The sequence below is a fragment of the Crinia signifera genome, chromosome 12 (genome assembly GCF_055691185.1).
Source record: "Crinia signifera chromosome 12, ASM5569118v1, whole genome shotgun sequence".
In the NCBI taxonomy this organism is placed as follows: domain Eukaryota; kingdom Metazoa; phylum Chordata; class Amphibia; order Anura; family Myobatrachidae; genus Crinia; species Crinia signifera.
In genome coordinates this window covers 29327511-29351202 of record NC_139228.1, presented here as the reverse complement: position 1 = coordinate 29351202, position 23692 = coordinate 29327511, and the positions used below count along the sequence as shown (strand labels likewise).

Below are 23692 nucleotides of genomic sequence, written 5' to 3'. Positions count from 1 at the left end.
GCAAATTGCTAAATTTTCCATTTTTTTACGACATTTTGGTATTTTTCACAAAAAAACACAGACTGCATCGACCCAAATTTACCACTAACTTGAAGTACAATGTGTCACGAAAAAACAATCTCAAAATCACTGGGATAAGTAAAAGCAAAAAAAAGTTATCCCCACTTAAGTGAGACATGTCAGATTTGAAAAAAAGGGCTCTGTCAGGAACGCAAAAACTGGCTCTGTCAGGAAGGGGTTAAATGACCTACAAAACCAAAACTCATATATACACAGGATTACAGAGGGTACTGCTGTCAACATGTAACTAACTACAATAAAGGATAGTCACACAGTTGTCAGCTCTAATAAATGTATGGCTTATTCCATAAAGGACCTATGTATGTTGGGAAAGCCGGCCTAGCCTTGTGCCTCTGTCAAAATGGACAACCCTTTGCAGTAACCAATGTACTGATAAGGTCCTAACATTTCATCTCCTTGCCATTTACAATCTGCATCAACTATACAGCAGTGCTCGAAGTGGAAATTTGAAAGTGGGGGTATGGAAAATTAAAAGAAGTAGTTATGCGCACGCCTAAGGTGCGTTCCGGAAAAGGGGGAGTGGTCACTCAAAATGGGCATGGTCACTCAAAAGGGGGGGTGTCTACGTGTAGTGTACCACACCATATACCCCTTATCGGTACTCTTTACCTAGAACGGCGCCCATCGCGGTGATCGCGACATCGCGGGCAGTACATAAACGGCCGCGACGCGATGCCCGCGATCACCGCGATTTTCCCATAGGGAACAATGTTAAAAAGCCAGATTGACCGCGATTTTGCATTCAATGCCTCGATGCCCGCGATTTTCACATAGGAATCAATGTTAAATGGGCTACAGAGCCCAAATAGGCAGAATTAACCCTTAAATGTCCCCCCAATTTTTGTACGCCACCCCACGATCCACGCGAACCCGAAGCGTGGCGAGCGCAGCGGTACGCGTCCTCCGACCTTTTCATGCCCTACTATCCACGTCGGCGTGGAGTTGAGAATAGAATAGTGTGGCGAGCGCAGCGAGCCACCGAGCCCGAAGCGTGGCGAGCGGACGCGGATACCTTCACAGGTAAACGCGTCCCCTCGCGGGCTTCACAGGTGTCCGCTTTTCGCCACGGATACCTGTGAAGCCCGCGAGGGGACGCGTATAACTGTGAAGGTATCCGCGTCCCCTCGCGGGGCTCGCCACGCTTCGGGCTCGGTGGCTCGCTGCGCTCGCCACACTATTCTATTCTCAACTCCACGCCGACGTGGATAGTAGGGCATGAAAAGGTCGGAGGACGCGTACCGCCGCCCCTCGCGGGCTCGCTGCGCTCGCCACGCTTCGGGTTGGCGTGGATCGTGGGGTGGCGTACAAAAATTGGGGTGACATTTAAGGGTTAATTGTGACTATTTGGGCTCTGTAGCCCATTTAACATTGATTCCTATGTGAAAATCGCGGGCATTGAGGCATTTTAAAGTAAAATCGCGGTCAATCAGGCTTTTTAACATTGTTCCCTATGGGAAAATCGCGGTGATCGCGGGTACACGATTTTTATGTACCCGCGATTTACCCGCGATGACCGCGATTTTTTACCCCCGACGCCCGCGATTCTAATCGCGGGCGCCGTTCTAGGTAAAGAGTACCCCCTTATCTCTTATATATTTAGCCAGATCTGTCAGTCAAGCAGTGTGGCAAACGGTGGGCGGGGTTTCACAGGTGATTGACAGGCCCATCCACCGTCAGCCACACTGCAAAAGCAAGGCACCTCCGTCCTACTGTTCTCCACAAGCACACACCCCTCCTCGCACACCACTCCCCATGCCTGCCCACTAACTCCATCCACGCCTGCTCACCACCCACAACCCCTCCCCTAACACACTCATCCCCTGCCCGCCCATAAGGCATCTACACACCGCGCGCCCAGCCCCCCCCCCTCATATACGCGCGCCGTCCCACCGCCCCACCGGGCATTTCACCCGCCCCCCTTCAACATTAACACGCCCCCCCCCCTTCTGCCACAGCGGTCCCCGGCTAACCCCGCCCCCCGACACGCTGATCTGGGTCGGGCGACGGCTGGACCACGCCTGCGGCACACATCATTATCCCACCGCCCCGCAGGACATTTCGCCCGCCAGAGGCGTAGCGAGGGCGGTGCCGGCGGAGCACACGCTACGGGCGCAGGATGATTGCATGGCGCCGGAGCTGTGCTGTGGCACCGCCAGCTCGCTCGCCAGCCAGCCAGCTCCCCCACCCGCCCGCCCGCCGGCTAGCTTCCCCGCCCGCCAGCAAGCTAGCTTCCCCGCCCGCCAGCTAGCTTCCCCGCCCGCTTCCTCACTCCGTCCGGTGCATGAGACATGCATTGCTCGCTGCTGCTATTTAAAATTCACGGGTCCCGCTGGACCGCTAGCCAATGGGCGCTTGCGGTCCAGCAGCCAATCAACTGATGGCTGCTGGACCGCGAGCGCCTATTGGCTAGCGGTCCAGCGGGAGATATGAATTTTACGTAGCCGCATATCTCTCCCGGACACGGCGCAGAGCGGGCGGCAGTGCGCACACTGACAGGGGGGAGGAGAGGGGAGGGGTGCACACACACACACACACTGTCTCTGTCAGCACAGGCAGGGGGGGGCGCCTGGCTGTAACTATGGTGTACTCTCACCCTGCTGCACTCACCCTCCTAACCACATAACCCACCCACCCTGCTGCACGCACAAACCCACCCTACTGCAGCCACTCACCCACCCACCCTGCTGCATCCTACTGCAGCCACCCACCCACCCTGCTACATCCTACTGCAGCCACCCACCCACTCTGCTGCACCCACAAACCCACCCTACTGCAGCCACCCACCCACCCTGCTGCATCCTACTGCAGCCACCCACCCACCCTGCTACATCCTACTGCAGCCACCCACCCACCCTGCTGCACCCACAAACCCACCCTACTGCATCCACCCACCCACCCTGCTGCATCCTACTGCAGCCACCCACCCACCCTGCTACATCCTACTGCAGCCACCCACCCACCCTGCTGCACCCACAAACCCACCCTACTGCAGCCACCCACCCACCCTGCTGCATCCTACTGCAGCCACCCACCCACCCTGCTACATCCTACTGCAGCCACCCACCCACCCTGCTGCACCCACAAACCCACCCTACTGCAGCCACCCACCCACCCTGCTGCATCCTACTGCACTCACCCACCCACCCTGCTGCATCCTACTGCACCCGCCCACCCTGCTGCACCCTACTGCCCCCTTGGCATCGAGCATGAAGCCTCTTGGCATCGAGCATGAAGCCCCTTGGCATTGAGCATGAAGCCCCTGGCATTGAGGTAAGTGGCACTTATGTGTCAAATGTGTAATCGGCATTATGGTGTGTTGTATGTAATGGGCATTGCGGAGTGTTTTATAGTATGTAATGGGCATTGCCGAGTGTTATATAGTATGTAATGGGCATTACGATGTGTTATATAGTATGTCATGGGCATTACGGAGTGTTATTTAGTATGTCATGGGCATTACGGTGTGTTATATAGTATGTCATGGGCATTACGGTGTGTTATATAGTATGTAATGGGCATTACGGTGTGTTATATACAGATGGGGCCGGGCTCATCTTTCCAGGGAATGGCGATGGCGACGCCATTCGCCATTCCCTGCTCCGGCGCCATCTGTGTGTCGGAAGGGGACGCGCGCGCACGAGGTGCGCGCGCGTCCCCTTCCGACGGTGCTGCCGTCCCCTTCCGACGGGCGCCCGGTGCCCACACCGGGCGCCCGCACCCCCCCACAGCCGCCTCGGGTCCCCCCAGCCCCCCTCGAGCGGGAGGCGGACAGTATTGCGTCCGCCTCGCCCGCCAGCCGCCCGGATACTGAGACGCACGTGCGTGGGGGACGCACGCGCGTCTCAGTCAGATGGCGCGCCGTGTTGCTGGCGGATCGCCAGCGGCATGCTGCTGGCGATTCGCCAGCAAGCATAAGGCTTGCCCCATCTGTAGTATGTAATGGGCATTACGGTGTGTTATATAGTATGTAATGGGCATTACGGTGTGTTATATAGTATGTTATGGGGATTACGGTGTTATATAGTATGTCATGGGCATTGCGGAGTGTTATATAGTATGTCATGGGCATCATGTGTGGGCTTATGTGTAATTGGAATTACAGAGTTCACTAAAATGTCCAATGGGCATTACGGTGTGTGGTATAATGTTGGTCCCTGCCCACTTTTCACTGTGCAGGAGCCTCACCTACTACAAATTGGGGGGGAGGGGGGGCGCGAAACATGCCTTTGCTCCGGGCGCCGTGGCACCTAGCTACACCACTGTCGCCCGCCCCCCTGCTGCCTCACACATGCAGCAACACCGGTCCCCCCCTAACCCCGCCCCCCGACACGCTGATCTGGGGCGCTGCGGCACATTATCTTTGTCAACATGGCTCCCTTCTGCCACAGCGCTCCCCGGCAAAGGCAGATAAAAAAAACCCGCCCCCCAGACCCGCTGATCAGTGTCGGGCGACGGACGGTACCCGGCTCCGGCACCAATAATAACACACAGTCGGAAAATGGCTGCCCCCATACAGCATTATGGGGGCAGTTATTTTCCGAGGGTCTGTTATTATATTACCACTGCACCCTGAGCCGGCTACCGCCCGTCACCAAACACAGATCTGCGTGTCGGGTTTCTGTGAGAAGGGGGGCGGGTTCATGTTGGTGACGGAGCAGGGGCACGCTACAGGCTGTTGCTGTAAGGAGGGGGGAGGACAGTAGTATAGTCCGCCAGACTCCCCCTGCAAAAAAAACAGCCTAGCGCCTGCCCACCACCAAGGGGGATGCGCACAGTGCCCCACCCGCATCCCCCAACGTCACCTTTCTGTCAGAAGGGGGGCGGGTTCATGTGGGTGACGGAGCCGGGGCACGCTACAGGCTGTTGCTGTAAGGAGGGGGGAGGACAGTAGTATAGTCCGCCAGACCCCCCCTGCAAAAAAAACAGCCTAGCGCCTGCCCACCACCAAGGGGGATGCGCACAGTGCCCCACCCGCATCCCCCAACGTCACCTCCCCTCACACTATATCTCACACTCACATATATTTCTAATTCTGATGGGGCGAAGCCCCTCACAACGGTGTGAAGAGCGCCCGGAGGGCGCGATGAATCACCTAGTACACAATATACAGCACACCCATACACTACTAATGTCCATTTTCCCCACATGCACCCCATACCCCTCTACCCCCCAACACACCCTACCTCCTACAGACACTCTGTGGGCGAGATTCACCAAACTGAAAATGCGGTAAAAACCCCGTTTTCGGGGTTTTTACTGCATTTCCATATGCAGCAAAGCCCCACCTCCGGGGCTTCACTGCGTGGGGTTACGCAAGTTCTAGATGGCGTAACCCCATGGAAGCCTATGGGCTTCCCTTCGTGTCCCCCGCCGCCCCACGCGCCCTCCGCAGATCTGCAACGCACCCCCCTCACCTGTGTCCGGGCAGCCTCCTACTGTGCTGCCCGGACCAGTGATCTCCTCCTCCCTGCACCTCTTCTGAGTGCAGGGAGGAGGAAACGGAGCACCCACACAGCGGGTAAGGGTGCAGGCAGGGAGGGGGGACCCGCTGCACATCGCCAGCCTTCGCCTTGGCGTTAATAATCGCATATGTTAATGCATATGCGATTATTAACAATGCGAATGCCAGCGATGTACAGCGGGGGTTATTAGTGAATCCCGCCCTATATGTGATAAACTCATATATATGGCAAGGATGTAAGGTTTCAACATGTATATGTGCATACAGTGGAATAGGGCATATGATGCCATACTAAGTATTCTTAATATAAGATACTATTATTTGTCTAAAAAATGTATGCTTTCCCCATAGGGGAAGTTAAGGGTACACTGGATTAAGAAACAAATGTCTTCATAGAAGGCAGCACAGACTTCCATGGGAAGCAGAATATTTAGTAGTTAAAAAAAAATAAACTGTAATCCCCCAACAGAGGAGAGTGGACTAGGCCACCCAGAGAGGTGTAAACCAGAGGGCAAGTTCGGATGCCCTGTGCAGAGGGGTTTGAGGACGGACATGGGCAAGACCTCTGTCAATAAAGTTGTGGGGCACGCGGAAAGAGCGGGACTGGTGTGAGCGCGTGCTGCTGGATATAAAGGAGAGAGCCGTTAATGGCTGAGGGAAGTTGCGGGGTCTCAGGAAAAGGAGCAGAGCTGAGCGGTGTGTGCGTCTGGCGTGCAACACAGTGACCGGGACTTGCCTGGATTCTCAGCAGGCAGAGACTGTCAGCAGGAGTCCGCGGTGGTGACAGTAAACACCGGAGCCGGAGGGTGTGCAGTACATCCGAGAGACTGTGGCAGCTAAGGTGGTGATCTCCAGGGGTGGCCGGCCATTGAGAGCGGGATCAGCTGGAGATGCAGCAGCCGGTGACTGACAGGCGGGGAACACGCCGTGATGCATCATCAGTAAGATGGCTTTAGGGCGGAGAACAGGCGGCCCTGAGGCAGAGCAAGCACAGCGAGGGGTGTGGTGAGTAGTGATCCAGCCCCAAAAGGCAGTAACGCAAATGTTTTTTTTTAAATCAGTGCTCGAAGAAAGTTCCGGTATGCCATACCGCTGTATACCGGCCCACTTCGAGCACTGCTTTACAGTATGTCAATGTAATGGGGGTAAGGTGTGCCTCTCCTTGCACCTTTACTACATGGATTCAATGGCAAGCTTCAACAGGGGTATGAGTGGTATTTGTGGTGGACACACAGTAGTCATTGGTGTGTGTGGGATGCTACACACCAAATACAAATGTTGTTTGAATTGCAGGTGTGTGTGTGTGTGTGCAAGACAATGGTTGTTGTGCCATGGTCATCACGTAGTAGTTTATTGTTAGAGAGGGGAAAGTTTTGTCTTTAGTGGTGCACCAATTGGCAAGAAAGAGATCATAAAATATATCTTTTATTGTTTTAGCTTAAAAAAAGGCCTGCGAAATATGACAAACAACATAAAACATCAAACAAGTGAGTACAGTGCATTAAAAGATGCACGTGCTGAGTCTTAAGCTGGCCATACATCAGAAAGATCGATCTTTTTTTTTTTTTGATAAACATTTTATTATTTCAATAAGTACATATTCACAGATATGCATTAATAATTATTATATCAATGAACAATAAACAATGAACAATATATACGATATCTGATGCCTCCTATGCTTCAAGAGGAACAACTTGTGTTATCATAAGGAGCAGAGTTCAGGGGGGGGTACAATAAACAAAAGTGAGAAAGATCGATCTTAACCCCTTCCCGACATTGCCTTTTAAGGTAATTTTTTTTTTTTTTTTCCTCCTTGCGTTCAAATAAGCGTAACTTTTTTAATTTTCCGGCTATATAGACACATGAGGGCTTTTTTTTTGCGGGACAAGTTGTACTTTGTAATGGTACCATTTACTATACCGTATAATATTCTGGGGAATCAGGAAATAATTCAATGTGGGGTAAAAAAAAAAAAAACCGCCATTGCACAATTTTGCGCTGGTTACGGTTTTTTTGGAGTTCATAGTTCGTTTAAAATGATGGGTTATCTTTATTCTATGGGTCGTTACGATTCTGGTGATACCAAACTTATATAGTTTTCGTTATGTTTTACCACCAAAAAAAAAAAACGCAACTTTTACGGTTTTTCTAATTTGCGTTGCGTCACCATGTTCTGCGGCTTATAACTTTTTTATTTTTCCACCTACGGACCTGGGTGAGGGCTCATTTTTTGCGGGCTGAAGTGTACTTTTTAATTAATACCATTATGGGATATGGGCGACTTTCTGATCTCTTTTAGCTATTTTTTTTTGGGTAGGCGATGCGACCAAAAAACGTAGTTTTGGCGTTGGGGATTATTTTCCGTTTACGCCTTTAACCGTGCGGGATAACTAATGTTATATTTTAATAGATCGGACTTTTAGGAACGCGGCGATACCAAATATGTTTATTTTTTTTATTATTTATTTATTTTTATTTGGGAAATGGGGAAAGGGGGGTGATTTGAACTTTTAATATTTTATTATTTTTTTTTTATTTTTAAACTTTATTTTTTTTTTTTTTTTACTTTTACTACAAGGCCCCCTAGTGTACTTGACCACTAGGGGGCACGATCGCCTGTACTAGGTTCAGCCATAGAGCTCTATGGCTGAACGTAGTGATTTTTTGCACTTCCTATTACATCCTGCCTGAGGCAGGATGTAATAGGTATGCATACACGGACAGCACAGGGGTCTACATTAGACCCCTGGCTACCATGGCAACCGATCGGCACCCTCCGATCGCGCTGCGGGGGGCCCCGATCGGCGCCGGAGGGGGGCGCCCCCCCTCCGATCAGCTATTTAAGCACTGCGGTCGCTTTGCCCGCGGTGCTTAAAGGGTTAACCGGCCACGATCGGCGAACTCGCCGCTCGTGGCCGTGAGAGCAGGGACCTGGCTGTAATATACAGCCATTTCCTGCTCTCTTTCAAGCCAGCTCACTCCGTGAGCTGGCTTGATTCCCCCCCAACCGACATATGACGTAAATGTACGTCATATGTCGGGAAGGGGTTAAGATCGATTGGGCTCATGATTGTGTACAATTTCCCTTGAAATCCCCGGCAGTCCTTGGTGGTTTTTGGACACACAATCTACTCACAATCCATCATACAATCAGTCATACAATCCATCTGCTGCATGATTATGTACACAAGATGTGCACACAATCCGCATACAATCCATCTTACAATCAATTGAGATTGTATGATTGGGTACAATATCTTTCTGATGTATGGCCACCTTTAGATCCACTGTCACAGTATTAATATATGCCTGTGGCGATGTGTGGGAGACACTTTACAATAATCCTTCATCAATTGTATGATTTATTAATATTGTGGAAAAGTGTCACCAACTAATTTCTAAGGTCTGTGTACTGATTTAGCTAATTGCTGCTGGGTACTTAATTATCTTATGATAACACTCGTTGTTTGCTGTAGTATGAATGTGTCCGTGGTAATGCCAAAACGGTTCATTCAGACAGCATATTACACTAATCCTTATAATATTCAATAATGTAGGTAATTACAGTTCCTTACGGTGCAGCGGCACCAATAAGTATACTGATACTAAACCCGCACATGAATTAGGAAGTGTTGCTGTAGGCAAACAAGCATGAGTATTGGTGTATGGCTGAAAGATAAATCAACCGACAATTACAAGTTATTAGTATTGTCATTGTTCCCATACAGTATATTGTGATAGCTGTAATTATACCAATTCATATACAGTTATGGTGATATACGTATTCTAGCGGTTGGGGTCACCGCTGCTGTTGTTAGCTCAAAGCAAGTTGCTGCCGCCAGCAGCGTCTCTCCTGTAGGGAGAGTGTCAGCCGTGAGGCAGCCTGGAGTGTGCTAGTCGGCATGCTATGTGCCGGCTGTCATTCAGGTGAAGGCAGCGTTTAGTAAACACAAAAATACATTTGAGTCCTAATAAGGACTGATATACACAGACAAAAGTATTAGACAGTGATCTGAAGACGTCCGCACGGCTTGGTCGGCCGGCATACGCTTCGCAGATCTTCCTCAGGGCCATAGGGGATTGGGAGCGGGTAGGGGTTTGGGAGTGGTAGGGGTTTGGGAGTGGCTAGGGGATTGGGAGCGGGTAGGGGATTGGGAGCGGGTAGGGGATGGGAGTGAATAGGGGATTGGGAGCGGGTAGGGGAGCGGGTAGGGGTTTGGGAGTGGATAGGGGTTTGGGAGCGGGTAGGGGTTTGGGAGCGGGTAGGGGTTTGGGGGCGGGTAGGGGTTTGGGAGTGGGTAGGGAATTGGGAGCGGGTAGGGGATTGGAAGCGGGGAGGGGTTTGGGAGTGAATAGGGGATTGGGAGCAGGTAGGGGTTTGGGAGTGGGTAGGGGATTGGGAGTGGGTAGGGGATTGGGAGTGCCAGTGGGTAGGGGTTTGGGAGCGGGTAGGGGATTGGGAGTGGGTAGGGGATCGAGAGCGGATAGGGGTTTGGGAGTGAATAGGGGATTGGGAGCAGGTAGGGGATTGGGAGTGGGTAGGGGATTGGGAGCGGGTAGGGGTTTGGGAGCGGGTAGGGGATTGGGAGTGGGTAGGGGATTGGGAGCGGGTAGGGGATTGGGAGTGGGCCTCCTGGTCGGCCCCTGCTTCCTCTTGCTGCCTATGGTCCCATGCGGCTCTTTGACGTGCTGTGTATATTTTATGCAATTGAAGATGTGGTGTTGTAGGTGGAAGCCATGGAGATTTGGTAGGAAAAAAATAATAATATTAGTTTAACTACTGTAGTTCTAAAACAATACACATAACTCTTTTAAAACTAGCATACAGAGGGTATGTAAAAATGTTATAGAAAAATAAATAACCCACTCACACTCAGTCACACTCAGTCACACTCACTCACACTCACTCATACCCACTCACACTCAGTCACGCTAATTCACACTCATCCACACTCACTCACACTCACAATCACTCACACCCACTCACACTCACTCACACCCACTCACTCACACTCAATCACACTCATTCACACTCACTCACACCCACTCACACTCAATCACACTCAGTCACACCCACTCACACCCACTCACAATCAGTCACACACACTTACACTCAGTCACACACACTCACACCCACTTACACTCAGTCACAGTCACTCACACCCACTCACACTCAGTCACACTCACTCACACTCACTCACACCCACTCACACTTTCACTGTACCAATGTCACCCTCATACAATCATTCTGGCTATCATGGGCAAATAAGAGCAGACGCAGGCACTAATTTTGTGTTTAATGCTAAAATACTCACAGCGTTCAATTCTGCACCTCAGGTGCTGGAGAAGGTTCGGCTGACGCCTCCTCAGGTCGGACCATCTGCGCTCCAATTGAGCGATGGTCCGCCGTACGCCGGTCCTATTAATTATGCAGCGCCAGGCTGCAAGGTACACTCAGCACTTATCCATATTTGATATATAGGGCCCAGCCCGCCCTAGCCTCCGCTCCATAACTCCCACAAGGGCCACATTGGCAATGGCGCAGTAAACAAATGCAGGAACATATATTAATAATGCTGTTCTCTGATTGGTTGATAACATTCTTATTTGGTATTAACTTTATTTGTAATATTTCAATTAACAGTATGTATGCGAACATTCGTTCGGCTATACCATTGCATTGCATGGCAACGCAACACATGGCAACACATCGCATGGCAACGCATTGCATGGCAATGCATCGCATTACTTAGTCTATGCATGTATGTATAGGCATATATTTACAAAAATGTATACATACACATACACATATGCGCATGTCTCCTGCCTACATAATGTAATTTTTAACAGTTCTGACCATACCTGGCTGAATGACTCAACTAGTAATTTTAAAATATCAGCAATACGAGCCACCATATAGAAACATAGAATTTGACGGCAGATAAGAACCACTTGGCCCATCTAGTCTGCCCCTTTTTTAAACATGTTACCTCAAACCATATTTGATCCTTATTTTTTTGTAAGGATATCAATATGCCTATCCCAAGCATGTTTAAATTGTACTACTGTATTTGTGTCTACCATCTCTGATGGGGGGCTATTCCACTTATCTACTACTCTTTCTGTGAAGTAATTCTTCCTCACATTTCCCCTGAATCTTCCTCCCTCTAGTTTCAGTGCATGTCCTCGTGTTCTGTTGCTCCTCTTCCTGTGAAGAATGTCTCCCACCTGTACCTTGTTAAAACCCTTGATATATTTGAACGTTTCTATCATGTCCCCCCTTTCCATTCTCTGCTCTGAAGTATACATATTAAGATCTTTTAGGGAACTGGCAGCTACAGGTTTGGATGTAATTAATACTTGAATTACCTATAGAATCAATGAAGTGGGTGTAGAGCTGGGCTGCAGGCACGTGTTTAAGTGTATTAATGTCTTTGAAAGATGTGGAATAAATTTTAGTGTATATATGCTGTTGGAAAATTATGTTTTACATGTGATGGTATTGTATGTAATGTATATTGATAAAATTTAATAAAGAAGTATAAAAAAAAAAAAAAAAAAAGATCTTTTAGTCTTTCCTGGTACGTTTTGTGATGTAGGCCATGCACCATTTTAGTTGCCCTTCTTTGTACAGTCTCTAATCTTTTAGTCTTTCCTGGTACGTTTTGTGATGTAGGCCATGCACCATTTTAGTTGCCCTTCTTTGTACAGTCTCTAATGTATATAATGACTACCTTGACCAAACAGAAAAAACACATACCAAATTTACTGTTAAAGTACAATACACATAGAAATCAACTCACCTGACATGCCGTCAAACATCAGCTATATAGAGATTAAACAAAAAACAAGGGTTAGAACATTTCAGAAAAATCCAATACATGTAGAAAGGCCCCTACCAAGGCCAAATGTGGCCGCAAGAAATAATGTTGTTCCCTCCCTATTGATCTCCATTATTTGGTCCCAAATTTTTCCCTTTGTTGTGTGTTCCAGCTTCTTGTTTGCAATGTCGATCCTATCCCGTGCAAAGGGTACCCAAATTGCAGGTCTCTTCTCTTGAAAAGCTTTATTTGTGTTTTTTTTTATGTTGACCCTGGCTGCCAGGATTAGTGGCTGATGCCCAGGCAGTGTTGGTGTGGTAAATCACTTGAGAAGACACCTGTTGTGTGACAAATGATTCTGCTGATGCTATATTTGGTACTTGTTTCCTAGCACGGCCACCACGATTCCTATCGTGGTGGTCGTGTCGGAAAAAATCGCGTCGGTCGCGTCGGGTGCATACCAAAACGCACACGATGCGACCGACGCGATGTACCCGATTTCTCCATAGGCTTCAATGTTAAAATAATTTAACAGTGAAGCCTATGGAGAAATCGGGTCTCCATAGGCTTCAATGTTAAATTATTTTAACATTGAAACTGAGTACATTTAACATAGAAAAAAAGGTAAATGGCCCAATATGGGCCATTTCTCATTGGCTATGGCCCCGGCATGTGTGTAAAAAATAATGGCCCCCCATTGTGGGCGCCACACCCACGATTGACGCGAACACGAAGCGTGGCGAGCGCAGCGGTGCACGTCCTCCGACCTTTTCATTTCCCTACTATCCACGTCGGCGTGGAGTTGAGAATATATAGTGTGGCGAGCGTGGCGAGCGCAGCGAGCCCCGCGAGGGGACGCGGATACCTGTTAAGCCCGCGAGGGACGCCCCTTGTGGGCTTGACAGGTATCCGCTGCGCTCGCCACGCTTCGGGCTCAGTGGCTCGCTACGCTCGCCACACTTTATATTCTCAACTCCACGCCGACGTGGATAGTAGGGGAATGAAAAGGTCGGAGGACGCGCACCGCCGCCCCTCGCGGGCTCGCTACGCTCGCCACGCTTCGGGTTCGCGTCAATCGTGGGGGTGGCGGTCACAATGGGGGGCCATTATTTTTTACACACATATGCCGGGGCCATACCCAATGAGAAATGGCCCATATTGGGCCATTTCCCATTTTTTCCTATGTTAAATGCACTCATTTTCAATGCTAAAATATTTTAACATTGAAGCCTATGGAGAAATCGGGGGCATCGCGTCGGACGCGCATAGGCTTCAATGTTAAAATATTTTAACATTGAAGCCTATGGGGAAATCGCGGGCATCGTGTGCCTTAAAGTTAAGGCACACGATGCCTGAGATTGTGGCCGTGCTAGGAAACAAGTACCCTATATTTTGTCCTGCCTGTGTTTTTTTATTTATTTTTCCCTTTACTGATCGTTTTCCTGTGAAAGTGAACAGGATTTAAAATATTAATAAATGAAAAAAAAATAACTTTGTGTTGTTTGTGATTTCATTTCTCTGCATATTTGTTGCTAGATTTGTGTGACCAGGCTAAACACACCTATGTTGTAAGGGTGTCCATGTAGTAATGGGGAAATATATCACATATTGCATCAATCAAAGATACTGGGCGAGATTTAGTGGGTTGACCGTTTTTTTTAATAAGGTGTGTATTCCGGCATGAAAAGTGCGAGAAAGGGCGATTTTCGGGATGAAAAGTGCGATTTTTTTAGTCATGAAAAGGTGCGATTTTTGTGAAATGTGTGATTTTGTGATAAAAAAAAAAAAAAGAAATGGCGTGAGGTCCCCCCTCCTGTACATAACCAGCCCCGGGCTCATTGAGCCGGACCTGGTTCCAAAAATACGAGGGACAAAAAGCGTAGGGGTCCCCCGTATTTCTGAAACCAGCACTGGACTCTTGGACCGGTCCTGGTTCCAAAAATATGGGGGACAAAAAATCTGGGGGTCCCCCGTATTTTGAAACCAGCACCGGGCTCCAACAGCCCGCAGTGTCATGCCACAGCCGGGGGACACTTTTTACACAAGGTCCCCCGGCCGTACCATGAGCACCGTGGCTGGTCAGCCTTGGACGGGGTACCTGGAGGAGTGGGGACCCCCCCAATAAAGGGGTCCCCCCCCCCAGGCTTTACCCGTCCAGGGCTGAAGCCCGGGGCTGTCACCGGCGTCCCTGGCCATTGGACACCGGCCTGATAGTGTTAAATTCACATTCCTAACATTGCTTAACACAGGAGAACTACAAGTGCCAGCAGACCTCCCCCGCATGCTGGGACTTGGAGAACCACAAGTCCCAGCATGCGGGGCATTAATGGGCCCGCTGGGACTTGTAGTCCACCTGTAAAAAGAATGTTAAAATAAAGCACACACACAGAAAAGTAAAACTTTATTACATACACACACACACACACCTCACTTTTACAACCACATACTCACCGATCCAGGATCCAGCGCTGGTCTCCCTTCTGCTGCAGAGCCGGCTACCCCCGCACTGACAGCGGGGACAACCGGCTTTCTCCGATGCAGCTAACAGCTTCTGTCGCGTTGTCCCAGCGCTACAGAGGCTGAGAGCGTCTTTGGCTTATGCGTCTCCATGTTTTACTTTTCTGTGTGTGTGCTTTATTTTAACATTCTTTTTACAGGTGGACTACAAGTCCCAGCGGGCCCATTAATGCCCCACATGCTGGGACTTGTGGTTCTCCAAGTCCCAGCATGCGGGGGAGGTCTGCTGGCACTTGTAGTTCTCCTGTGTTAAGCAATGTTAGGAATGTGAATTTAACACTATCAGGCCGGCGTCCAATGGCCAGGGACGCCGGTGACAGCCCCGGGCTTCAGCCCTAGCCGGGTGAAGCCTGGGGGGGGGGCTTTATTGGGGGGTCCCCACTCCTCCAGGTACCCCGTCCAAGGCTGACTAGCCACGGTGCTTACGGGGGACCTTGTGTAAAAAGTGTCCCCCGGCTGTGGCATGACACTGCGGGCTGTTGGAGCCCGGTGCTGGTTTCAAAATACGGGGGACCCCCAGATTTTTTGTCCCCCGTATTTTTGGAACCAAGACCGGTCCAAGAGTCCGGGGCTGGTTTCAGAAATACGGGGGACCCCTACGCTTTTTGTCACCCGTATTTTTGGAACCAGGTCCGGCTCAATGAGCCCGGGGCTGGTTATGTACAGGAGGGGGGACCCCCACGCCGTTTTTTTGGTTTTTTTTACTTTTACACATATTTTACCAAAGAACCATACACAGATCACAATGATCTGTGCATGGCTCTGCCAAAATCGCCATGTTTCAGACAAAATCGCCAGTCAGGATCAGGTCTATTTTTTTTTTTGCTGTTTAGACCATTTTTTTGGGCGATTTCCAAATTCGCATCTCATTAAAAATGCGAATTGTATATTTTTCAATGGGGAAAAAAACTGGATGCGAATTCTGGAGTTAAAAAAAATCGCACTTTCAGAAAGTGCGATTTCGCGGCAAATCCCGCATTTTTTGCTGATTTTCGCATCTCATTTATTATGCGAATTCGGGAAAAAGTGCGAAAACGGCCGTTCTTGCGATAAAAATCGCCAAAAACCCAACATCGACCTCTAATAAATGTCACCCACTCCTTTAGTTCCTTTTTGTTTAAATGGTAGACTTTTTTTGGGCTGCAATGAGTTAATAGGTTAATGCATAAATTGTAGCTGTAAATGGATTAATTATTCTAAATTGACCAGAGGACTGGATTGAATTGTGTTCAGCTGGGAGTATTTTAGGTGCTTGGCGTACTGATTGCCCGATCCGAATGCGTAGCGCATGAACCATTGCCCTCCGAGAAGTGAAAGCTGCTTGTTTGCACCAAAGATTTCTGGAGTGTTGGGTCGCGGGCGATCGGTGAGCGGTCCGAATCCACGCCTCCTAGTTCTCGTGCACACCCATGTAGACGCCCAGATTTCTGCCCAGTTTTCCCCTCTTTGAAACCGCGCCCATAGATACGCCCACATTACGCCCATATTGTCCAAGAGGGTTCAGATGACATTTTTACACTGTAGTGATCAGACCGAGTGCGGAAAGACAACGTTGCACATGCGCAATGCATTGCCTACGCATGCGCACTCTGCTGAAATTCGCCATCTGAATGAATGCGGACCTGTCCGACTCAGTCAGAATAAGTGCCACGGTTTTGTCCATTTGAGAAGGAATTTGCCTTTGCGAGTAAACCAGATAAAGGCCAAGGTCTTTGGACTATGAGCTGTGTTGTTGTACCTACTTTATGGTGCACAGCAGACAAAACGCGGCTCATAGTCCAAAGACCTGGGCCTTTATTCTGGTTCACTTGCAAAGGCAAATTCCTTCTCAAATGGACAAACCCATGTGTACTGCAGGTGGGGCAGATGTAACTTGTGAGAGAGTTAGATTTGGGTGGAGTTTTACTTCAAAGTGAAATTTATATTGCAGTGTAAAAATAAAGCAGCCAGTATTTACCCAGCACAGAAACAAAATAACTCACCCAAATCTAATGCTCTCTGCACGTTACATCTGCCTCACCTGCAGTGCACATGGTTTTGTCCATTGAGAAGGAATTTGCCTTTGCGAGTGAACAAGAATAAGGGCCCATATGCAGTCCTAATATGCTGATTTTTGGATTACAGGTATCTTTCTCAATGTACTCTGCTGGGTGATGACAGAGTCACTAAGAGGTGTGTGTGTGGTGGGGGGTGCATTAATACAAATGCTAATCGTGCGACAGCGCTGCAGAAAACACTGAAAAACTGTATCGGCTGCACTTTCCCAGCGCTTTGGCCAGGAAATTGTCCCCTGTGCCATTTCTCCCCCACACACCGCTCTACTAGCACTCAGTGATGCGCTGCTGGATAAAGAGAAAGAGGTCTGGGCGGGACAGAAACTGCACAAGACCTCCTCCTCTCTTTGGGAATTATGCAGACTTGATCGGATGGCTACAAATTTGCAAGCTGTTCGATTATCCATTGACTGCGTATGTGTACTGATTGTATTGCACATGCACAGCTGTTTTTTTGTTGGCCTACGTAAACTGATAGAAAGACAGGCGGAGTCAGTGAGTGATGACTGCACCTGTGCACCTGCCGGGTGACCTGGAAAAAGTAAACTGTATATTATCCCTATAGATTGTAAGCTTGCCAGCAGGGCCCTCCTACCTCCATGTCGGTTTGTATCTACCCAGTTTGTTTAATCACTGTTGTTTCCAATTGTAAAGCGAAATGGAATATGCTGCGCTATATAAGAAACTGTAAATAAATAATAAATAACTGTGCGGGGTCCTGAGAACCGAGTTTGAGAACCCCTGTTCTAGAAGATAATAGATAATATCTGATTGGTTGCCCATAGCAACATCCCGTTTGAAACAGAACTCCCATCTTAGTAAATTCCCCCCCACTGTCTGCTGTCACTAAATAGTGGGAGAACTCTAAAGTATTCGGAAGTTTCCCCAAAATTTGGGGAATGTAGGCAAGTTTCATTGGATAATATGATACACAAAACAAGATATAATATACAGAATATTGGTTGTGCATAATTACAATCATCACTGCCAGCCCCAATGGGCCCCTCTATCAGACCTGGGCCTGGCTAATTATTAGCTCCTCCCCCCTGGAAGATGATGACAAGCCTGGCCATAGTAGCAGACCTTTCTATATCACCGGAGGATATTACACAGGACAGTCTCCTATTATAGATCAGGGTTGCCTACCCTCCTGGAAAATCGGATCCCCCTCCTGGCCCATCGGAAAGGTGGGCAACCCTCCTGGATCTCCCTGGCCGCAGCGGTAAATTACTGCGATTCACGGCTTTTTGGAGGAGGGGGCGGGTCTAAAGATACAAACAGCATCATTTAGCCTTTAGAACTTGATGACATCTACATCAGGCCCCGCCCCCGAAGTGCTGCTGACAGTCTCCTTTCCTTTCTTATCCTGGAGAGGAGACTTTGAAAGTAGGCAACCCTGTTATATATGTAGGGCACTATGTGTGTACATGAGTGTAATAATTCTGGATTATGGCCACTGTCTCTCTCTATCAGATTTATAACATATTCAGGTCCAGACTGGTGCACAGGGGCGATAGGGAAACCTTCAGTGAGCACCAATGCCTGGGCTCCACCCCGTCCTCTAGGAATAAGGTTCCAGACTGTACAATTGAATATATATATATGGTACACTATACTGTACATGACCATTGTGTATTTTTTGCGGTGCATTGCTGTTATTATTCTGGTACATTATCATACATGCACCAGCAGTACTTACAATGCACCCTCTAGTAGTATCTCTAGTGGCTGGCCACACCCCTTATGGAGGCTAGCCACACCCCTGAGCATGGTGGGCCCTTGATGCCCCAGTCTGGCACTGACATACTATATTTTCCCCTCACATGCACTGAATCCTGAAATAATTTTAAAACGTTGAACTCCAGTTGACATTTCTAAACGTGAAATGAGAATTATACAAAATAAGTTGCCATTTATTTAATGACCGACCCCTTTCTATTTTCTCCTTTTTCAGTGATCAAAGCTGGATAATGTGTGCAATCATTGTGCGTTTATACAAAATGCGGAAGGCGCATCAAAAGCTGTTCTTACTTCTCATCGTCTCTTCTGCTGCCTTTGGGTTTTATTACCATATTAAATGGACAAAAAATATGTTTTTCACTGGTAAGTGACACTGGGTAGTTTGCTTGGATTCTTAGCATCTGTAATTTAATGGAAGTGTTGAAAACTGTATCCTAAGTGAGTCTGTGGTGTAATGTGACCATCTTTCTAATACCGCTTTCAGACTGCACTCTAGACCCGGGTTTTTTCTAAGTTCGACAGTTTGTCTGTTTCGACCTAAGGCCTTTCAACCTTCAGTGGTCGACCCAATGTATGTCGACCTTCATTCGTTCGCCCTAATGACCCATACCCACATTATCACCCATCCCCCCCCCTAGGGTTACCACCTCATCCCTTTAATTCCAGACACATATTAAGTACACAGGTTCTGTGGCTGGCTGACTTCAAGACTCCATTTCAGTTGATTTTAAACTGCCACAGACCATGTGTAATTAATATGTGTCTGTAATTAGGGCGATGAGGTGGTTACCCTCACCGACCCCCCCCCCCCAACATCTCCCAGCGACAGCGTTAATTTCCCGTGCATTCCGGGAGAGGGGCGGGGCTAAAGGTGCAAATGGCGTCATTGGTGATTTCTACATCAGGCCGCGCACCCCGAAGTGCTTCTCCCGGAGAGGAGACATTAAAAGTAGGCACACCCCCTCTGGCGACTGGCCACACCCCTACTTGTGAGTCCCTATCACAGCATTCCCCCAGTGGGCTCTTCATGCCCCAGACCGCTATTTAACACACCTATACTGTAGCTTCATTGTAGTTACAATACAAGAACCCTCCCTTACAGGAATCTAACACTGACATATGGCTACATGTGGCCTGTGACACATGACATACAGTAACGTGCTGAGTGGCAGTCCTGTCACATAATAAAATAAATCTCATTCCTAATAATAAGGTTTTATATTGCTAAATAAGCTCTGCTCTCTGTCATCATCTGGGTTAATAAGCTGTTTACAAGAATAAAGTGCTGGATATAATTAGTAGAGGGATGCTCATCTGCATTAAGGGATATGCTAAGTGAGCCGCCTTCAGAGGACGGACCAGTATGATAATGCAGATGTCTTCCCAGTACACAAACAACTAAGGTACTTCAATTAATATAACATCCTTTTGATTGACTGCTATACATTTATTTGTTCCGTGGACAAGTACAAGCTACTTATGTATTTGATAACAGCATCTTTTACATCCATCTGTGCAGTGAGGTCAGACATCATTGTCGCCTGGCTTATATTTAGTTATACTTTACAGTGTATACAGTGCTATGATGTAACATATGCTGTAAGGTTATGGCACAGTAGATCTACACAGTGGCGTAACTATGAATTGGGCGCCCCCCCCCTCCCCCGCCGTTAATGGGGGCGCGCTCCCCCGCCACCCGCCGCAACCCCGCTCCCCCATCCCCCGCCCGCAGCATTACCTGTCTTGCTGGTCCCGGCTCCCTTGCTGGCTTCATTCTTCTGTTATGGAGACGGACCAACACAAAATGTCCGCCCCCATACAGCAGACATCTGGATCTACAGTGTCTAAACTGTAGATCTAATATGTCGATGACAAAGGTCACTCACCAAACTATTATATTCTCCTGCAATGCCTATGTGGATGGTACAGTATGAACTAGTTATTTAAAAAAAAAAAAAGTGACTGTCACTCAATAGTTGTCGACCTTTTGACTGTGGACCTAGACACTGTAGATCATCTAATGACTGGGTACCATTCTGTAACACATTATGGTTTGCTAATTCATTCCAATGTATGATACATACTGTATTATAGACTGTGAACAAGCTTACCATCAGTCAGCTCTTTAACTAGAGCTCCCGGCGCCCTGTGCTTGCCCCACCTCTATTACGTGTGATGTCACACACAGGGGGCAGGATCGTCAGCAGTTGGAAACTACAGTGGTCTCTGTAGTCTAGTAAGCTGGAGTGCTGGATTACCTCCCTACAGTCGGCATTCCATCGGTCAGTAGACCGGCATCGGAATCCCAACTATTAAATGCCCCACAGTCGGAATCCTGACCTACAGGGGCCATTCTCCCTCAATTATCACTCTCTGCTTTACCACTTTTTAAAGCTGGATACATCTGGCCCTAAGATAAGTCTATTTTACTGCATCGGCCTAGTTGCACAGTGCATAGGTGCAGGGGCGTAACTATAGCACCGCAGCCCCCGCCACCGCGGGGGGGCGCTGTGCATGTGGGGGCGCCGGGGGCTGCGGTGCTATAGTTACCCCCCCAATCCCCCGCAGACTTACGTATCTCGCTGGTCCCGGCGGCTCCGTTCTTCTGATGAGGACCACCACAAAATGGCCGCCCCCATATAGCACACTGTTCTCTGAAACTGTCTGCTGTATGGGGGCGGCCATTTTGTGGTGGTCCTCAGCAGAAGAACGGAGCCGCCGGGACTAGCGCAGCGCGATAGGTAAGACTGCGGGGGAGGGGGTTAGCATAGGCGACGGGGCGGCCGGGGGGGGTCCTTGACGGGGCGGCGGGGGGTGGGTATGGGCGCCCCCCCCTAACGGCCAGGGGGGGGGGGGCGCCCAAAACGTAGCTACGCCACTGCATAGGTGGCATATGGAAACAAGAAGTATTACACAGCTGGTAGGTCACTTCACTTAGTTTTTGGGATACCCATTACATTAGGTGTCTCCACCCAAGTATAGTGACATATGAAAACATTAACACCCTGAAAGATATACTGCAGGTTACAAGGTATAATTAAGTCAGGATAACATGGAACATAACTTAAAAGGTATGTATTTTTATGCAACTTTACAGAAATCAATATAATGAGAATTTATAAAATGAAAATTTGAACCAGGTAAGTATAATTCTTTTTGCTGCCGGTTTTCACAAAGTTGGTATGATCCAAACCTCCTTTTCCACTAGGACCCCCTCCTAGTGGAAAAGGAGGTTTGGATCATACCAATTTTGTGAAAACCGGGATTCCAATTGTTGGAACATCTCAACAGTCGGAATTCCGTACGTTTTTGTCAGATCCAACACTAACTCGACAAACGGAATTCAATGTTCTGAGTGTTGTAAAGTCTGTAAATTGTTGGAAATTACTAAGGGACTGTCAGAAAATGGTCATGAATTAGACAATCCGCAGGTGCTTCCGACAAAACAGATCCGACTTAAAAAAAGTTGGATGATCCAACAGCTTTCAATGCTGACATTTTTCTTAGCACGCCCACTAATCGGCCGGTGACCACCCCCAGATGTCAACTTCCTGTTAATCACCTTGCAAACGGCTAGAGAAGAAAAAAGTAGCAAGATCTCTCTTTGCTAGCAGGCATCGCGCACGCGTACCACAGGCCGCACAGTGTATCGATAATCGCTCGCTGTGCGAAGGTGCAAAGCAGCAATCAGGCCGGAATCGGTCCCTAAGGATCATCGATGGTCAGAACATCACAACTATTGCAACTTTACTTTTTCTGGATGCCAGCTCCTCCGAGTAGCCTCCAAGATGAAAGAGGAGCGGTGAGGGGTGCTTTGTAACATTTGCCCAGCGGCTGCTAATGTCTGAATCCACAAGGTTTGGAGTCTACTCAGCTGACCAATCAGCAGTGATGACAGAATGGCAGGCTCAGCAGAGAGGGAACCAGGAAGCCTAGAGACTGTGAGGTCCTCCTGATAGCAGCAGCTCCAGGAGGATTCTCTTCCTGCAGCTGACCATTGGACTTTTTGACTAATTGCATCAGACTGGTCACCTGACAGAGGGCCAGATGCAATAAGCTTCAAAAGTTATAAAATGGAGAGTGATGAACAACCAGCCAATCAGCTCCTGCCTGACATTTTTAAAACACAGTCTGTGACATGGCAGGTAGGAGCTGATTGGCTAGTTGTTTATCACTCTCCATTTTATCACTTTTGAAGCTTAGTACATCTGGCTCCATATCAGGGAAGGATCATCCTGGCATGCCAGACAAGTGGTTAATGAAGGAAAATATGTTATGGCATTGTTGCATTTACTAATAATACTTTGTATATATTTGCATATTCCTTATCCTGTATAAATAATAGGCTAACACTGCTCCTCACCAATATAGGAAGAATTTACGTATTTTGCGTCCGTCAAAGCTCTGTCCTATGAAGCGGGCTTAGGGGTCGGAGCCTCATGTGTCGGGCATGGCCTACCACCGCCACTCCTGCTTTAGTCATTTCAGGGGTATATCCAGGGTTCCCTGAACAGCTGGGCAGCCTCTGGCTCCCCTAAACACACTGAATAGGTGCCATGTGCGTGGGACAGCGGGACAGTGACCAACAACTGGGACTGTCCCGCTGTATACAGGAGAGTAGGGAGGTATGGTACAGTAAGCCTATTAAAGAGCGGTGAATATTTAATTAGGATGGGTGGGATTAATATCATGATCTGTGGGCAATACATAGAGTACAGTGGCGTAGCTATCGCTCAGCAACCCCCGCAGTTGCTTGAGGGAGCCAGCTTTTATGGGGCGGAAGGGAGTGCAGTGAATAAAATAAGTCTGCGCAGCTGCAGATCTGTGGTGCTGACATAGTAGCCTCTGGCAGGCAGGGGGAGCAGCTCTGCCTCTGCCTCCTCTCAAGCTGACCTCGAGTCGCAGACAGTGGCAGGTATTCAATGCAGCCGGCGAGGGGGTTAAACAGCGAGGATTGCAGAAAACCAGCGATCCTCGCTGTTTAACCCCCGCGCCGGCCGCTCGCTCTATTCAAT

The 23692-nt window shown here is 48.7% G+C and overlaps 1 protein-coding gene across 1 annotated transcript in view; it reads left to right on the top strand.

Annotated features, from left to right (window-relative positions):
• Window positions 1-23692, top strand: part of LOC146049740 (carbohydrate sulfotransferase 9-like) — a 131692-nt gene that overhangs the window by 86496 nt on the left and 21504 nt on the right. Inside the window, exon 2 of the mRNA XM_083166349.1 lies at window positions 18892-19040. Within this exon, the coding sequence (XP_083022475.1) occupies window positions 18908-19040 (133 nt within the window). The 5' untranslated portion in view covers window positions 18892-18907. The remainder of the gene's footprint in view (window positions 1-18891; window positions 19041-23692) is intronic.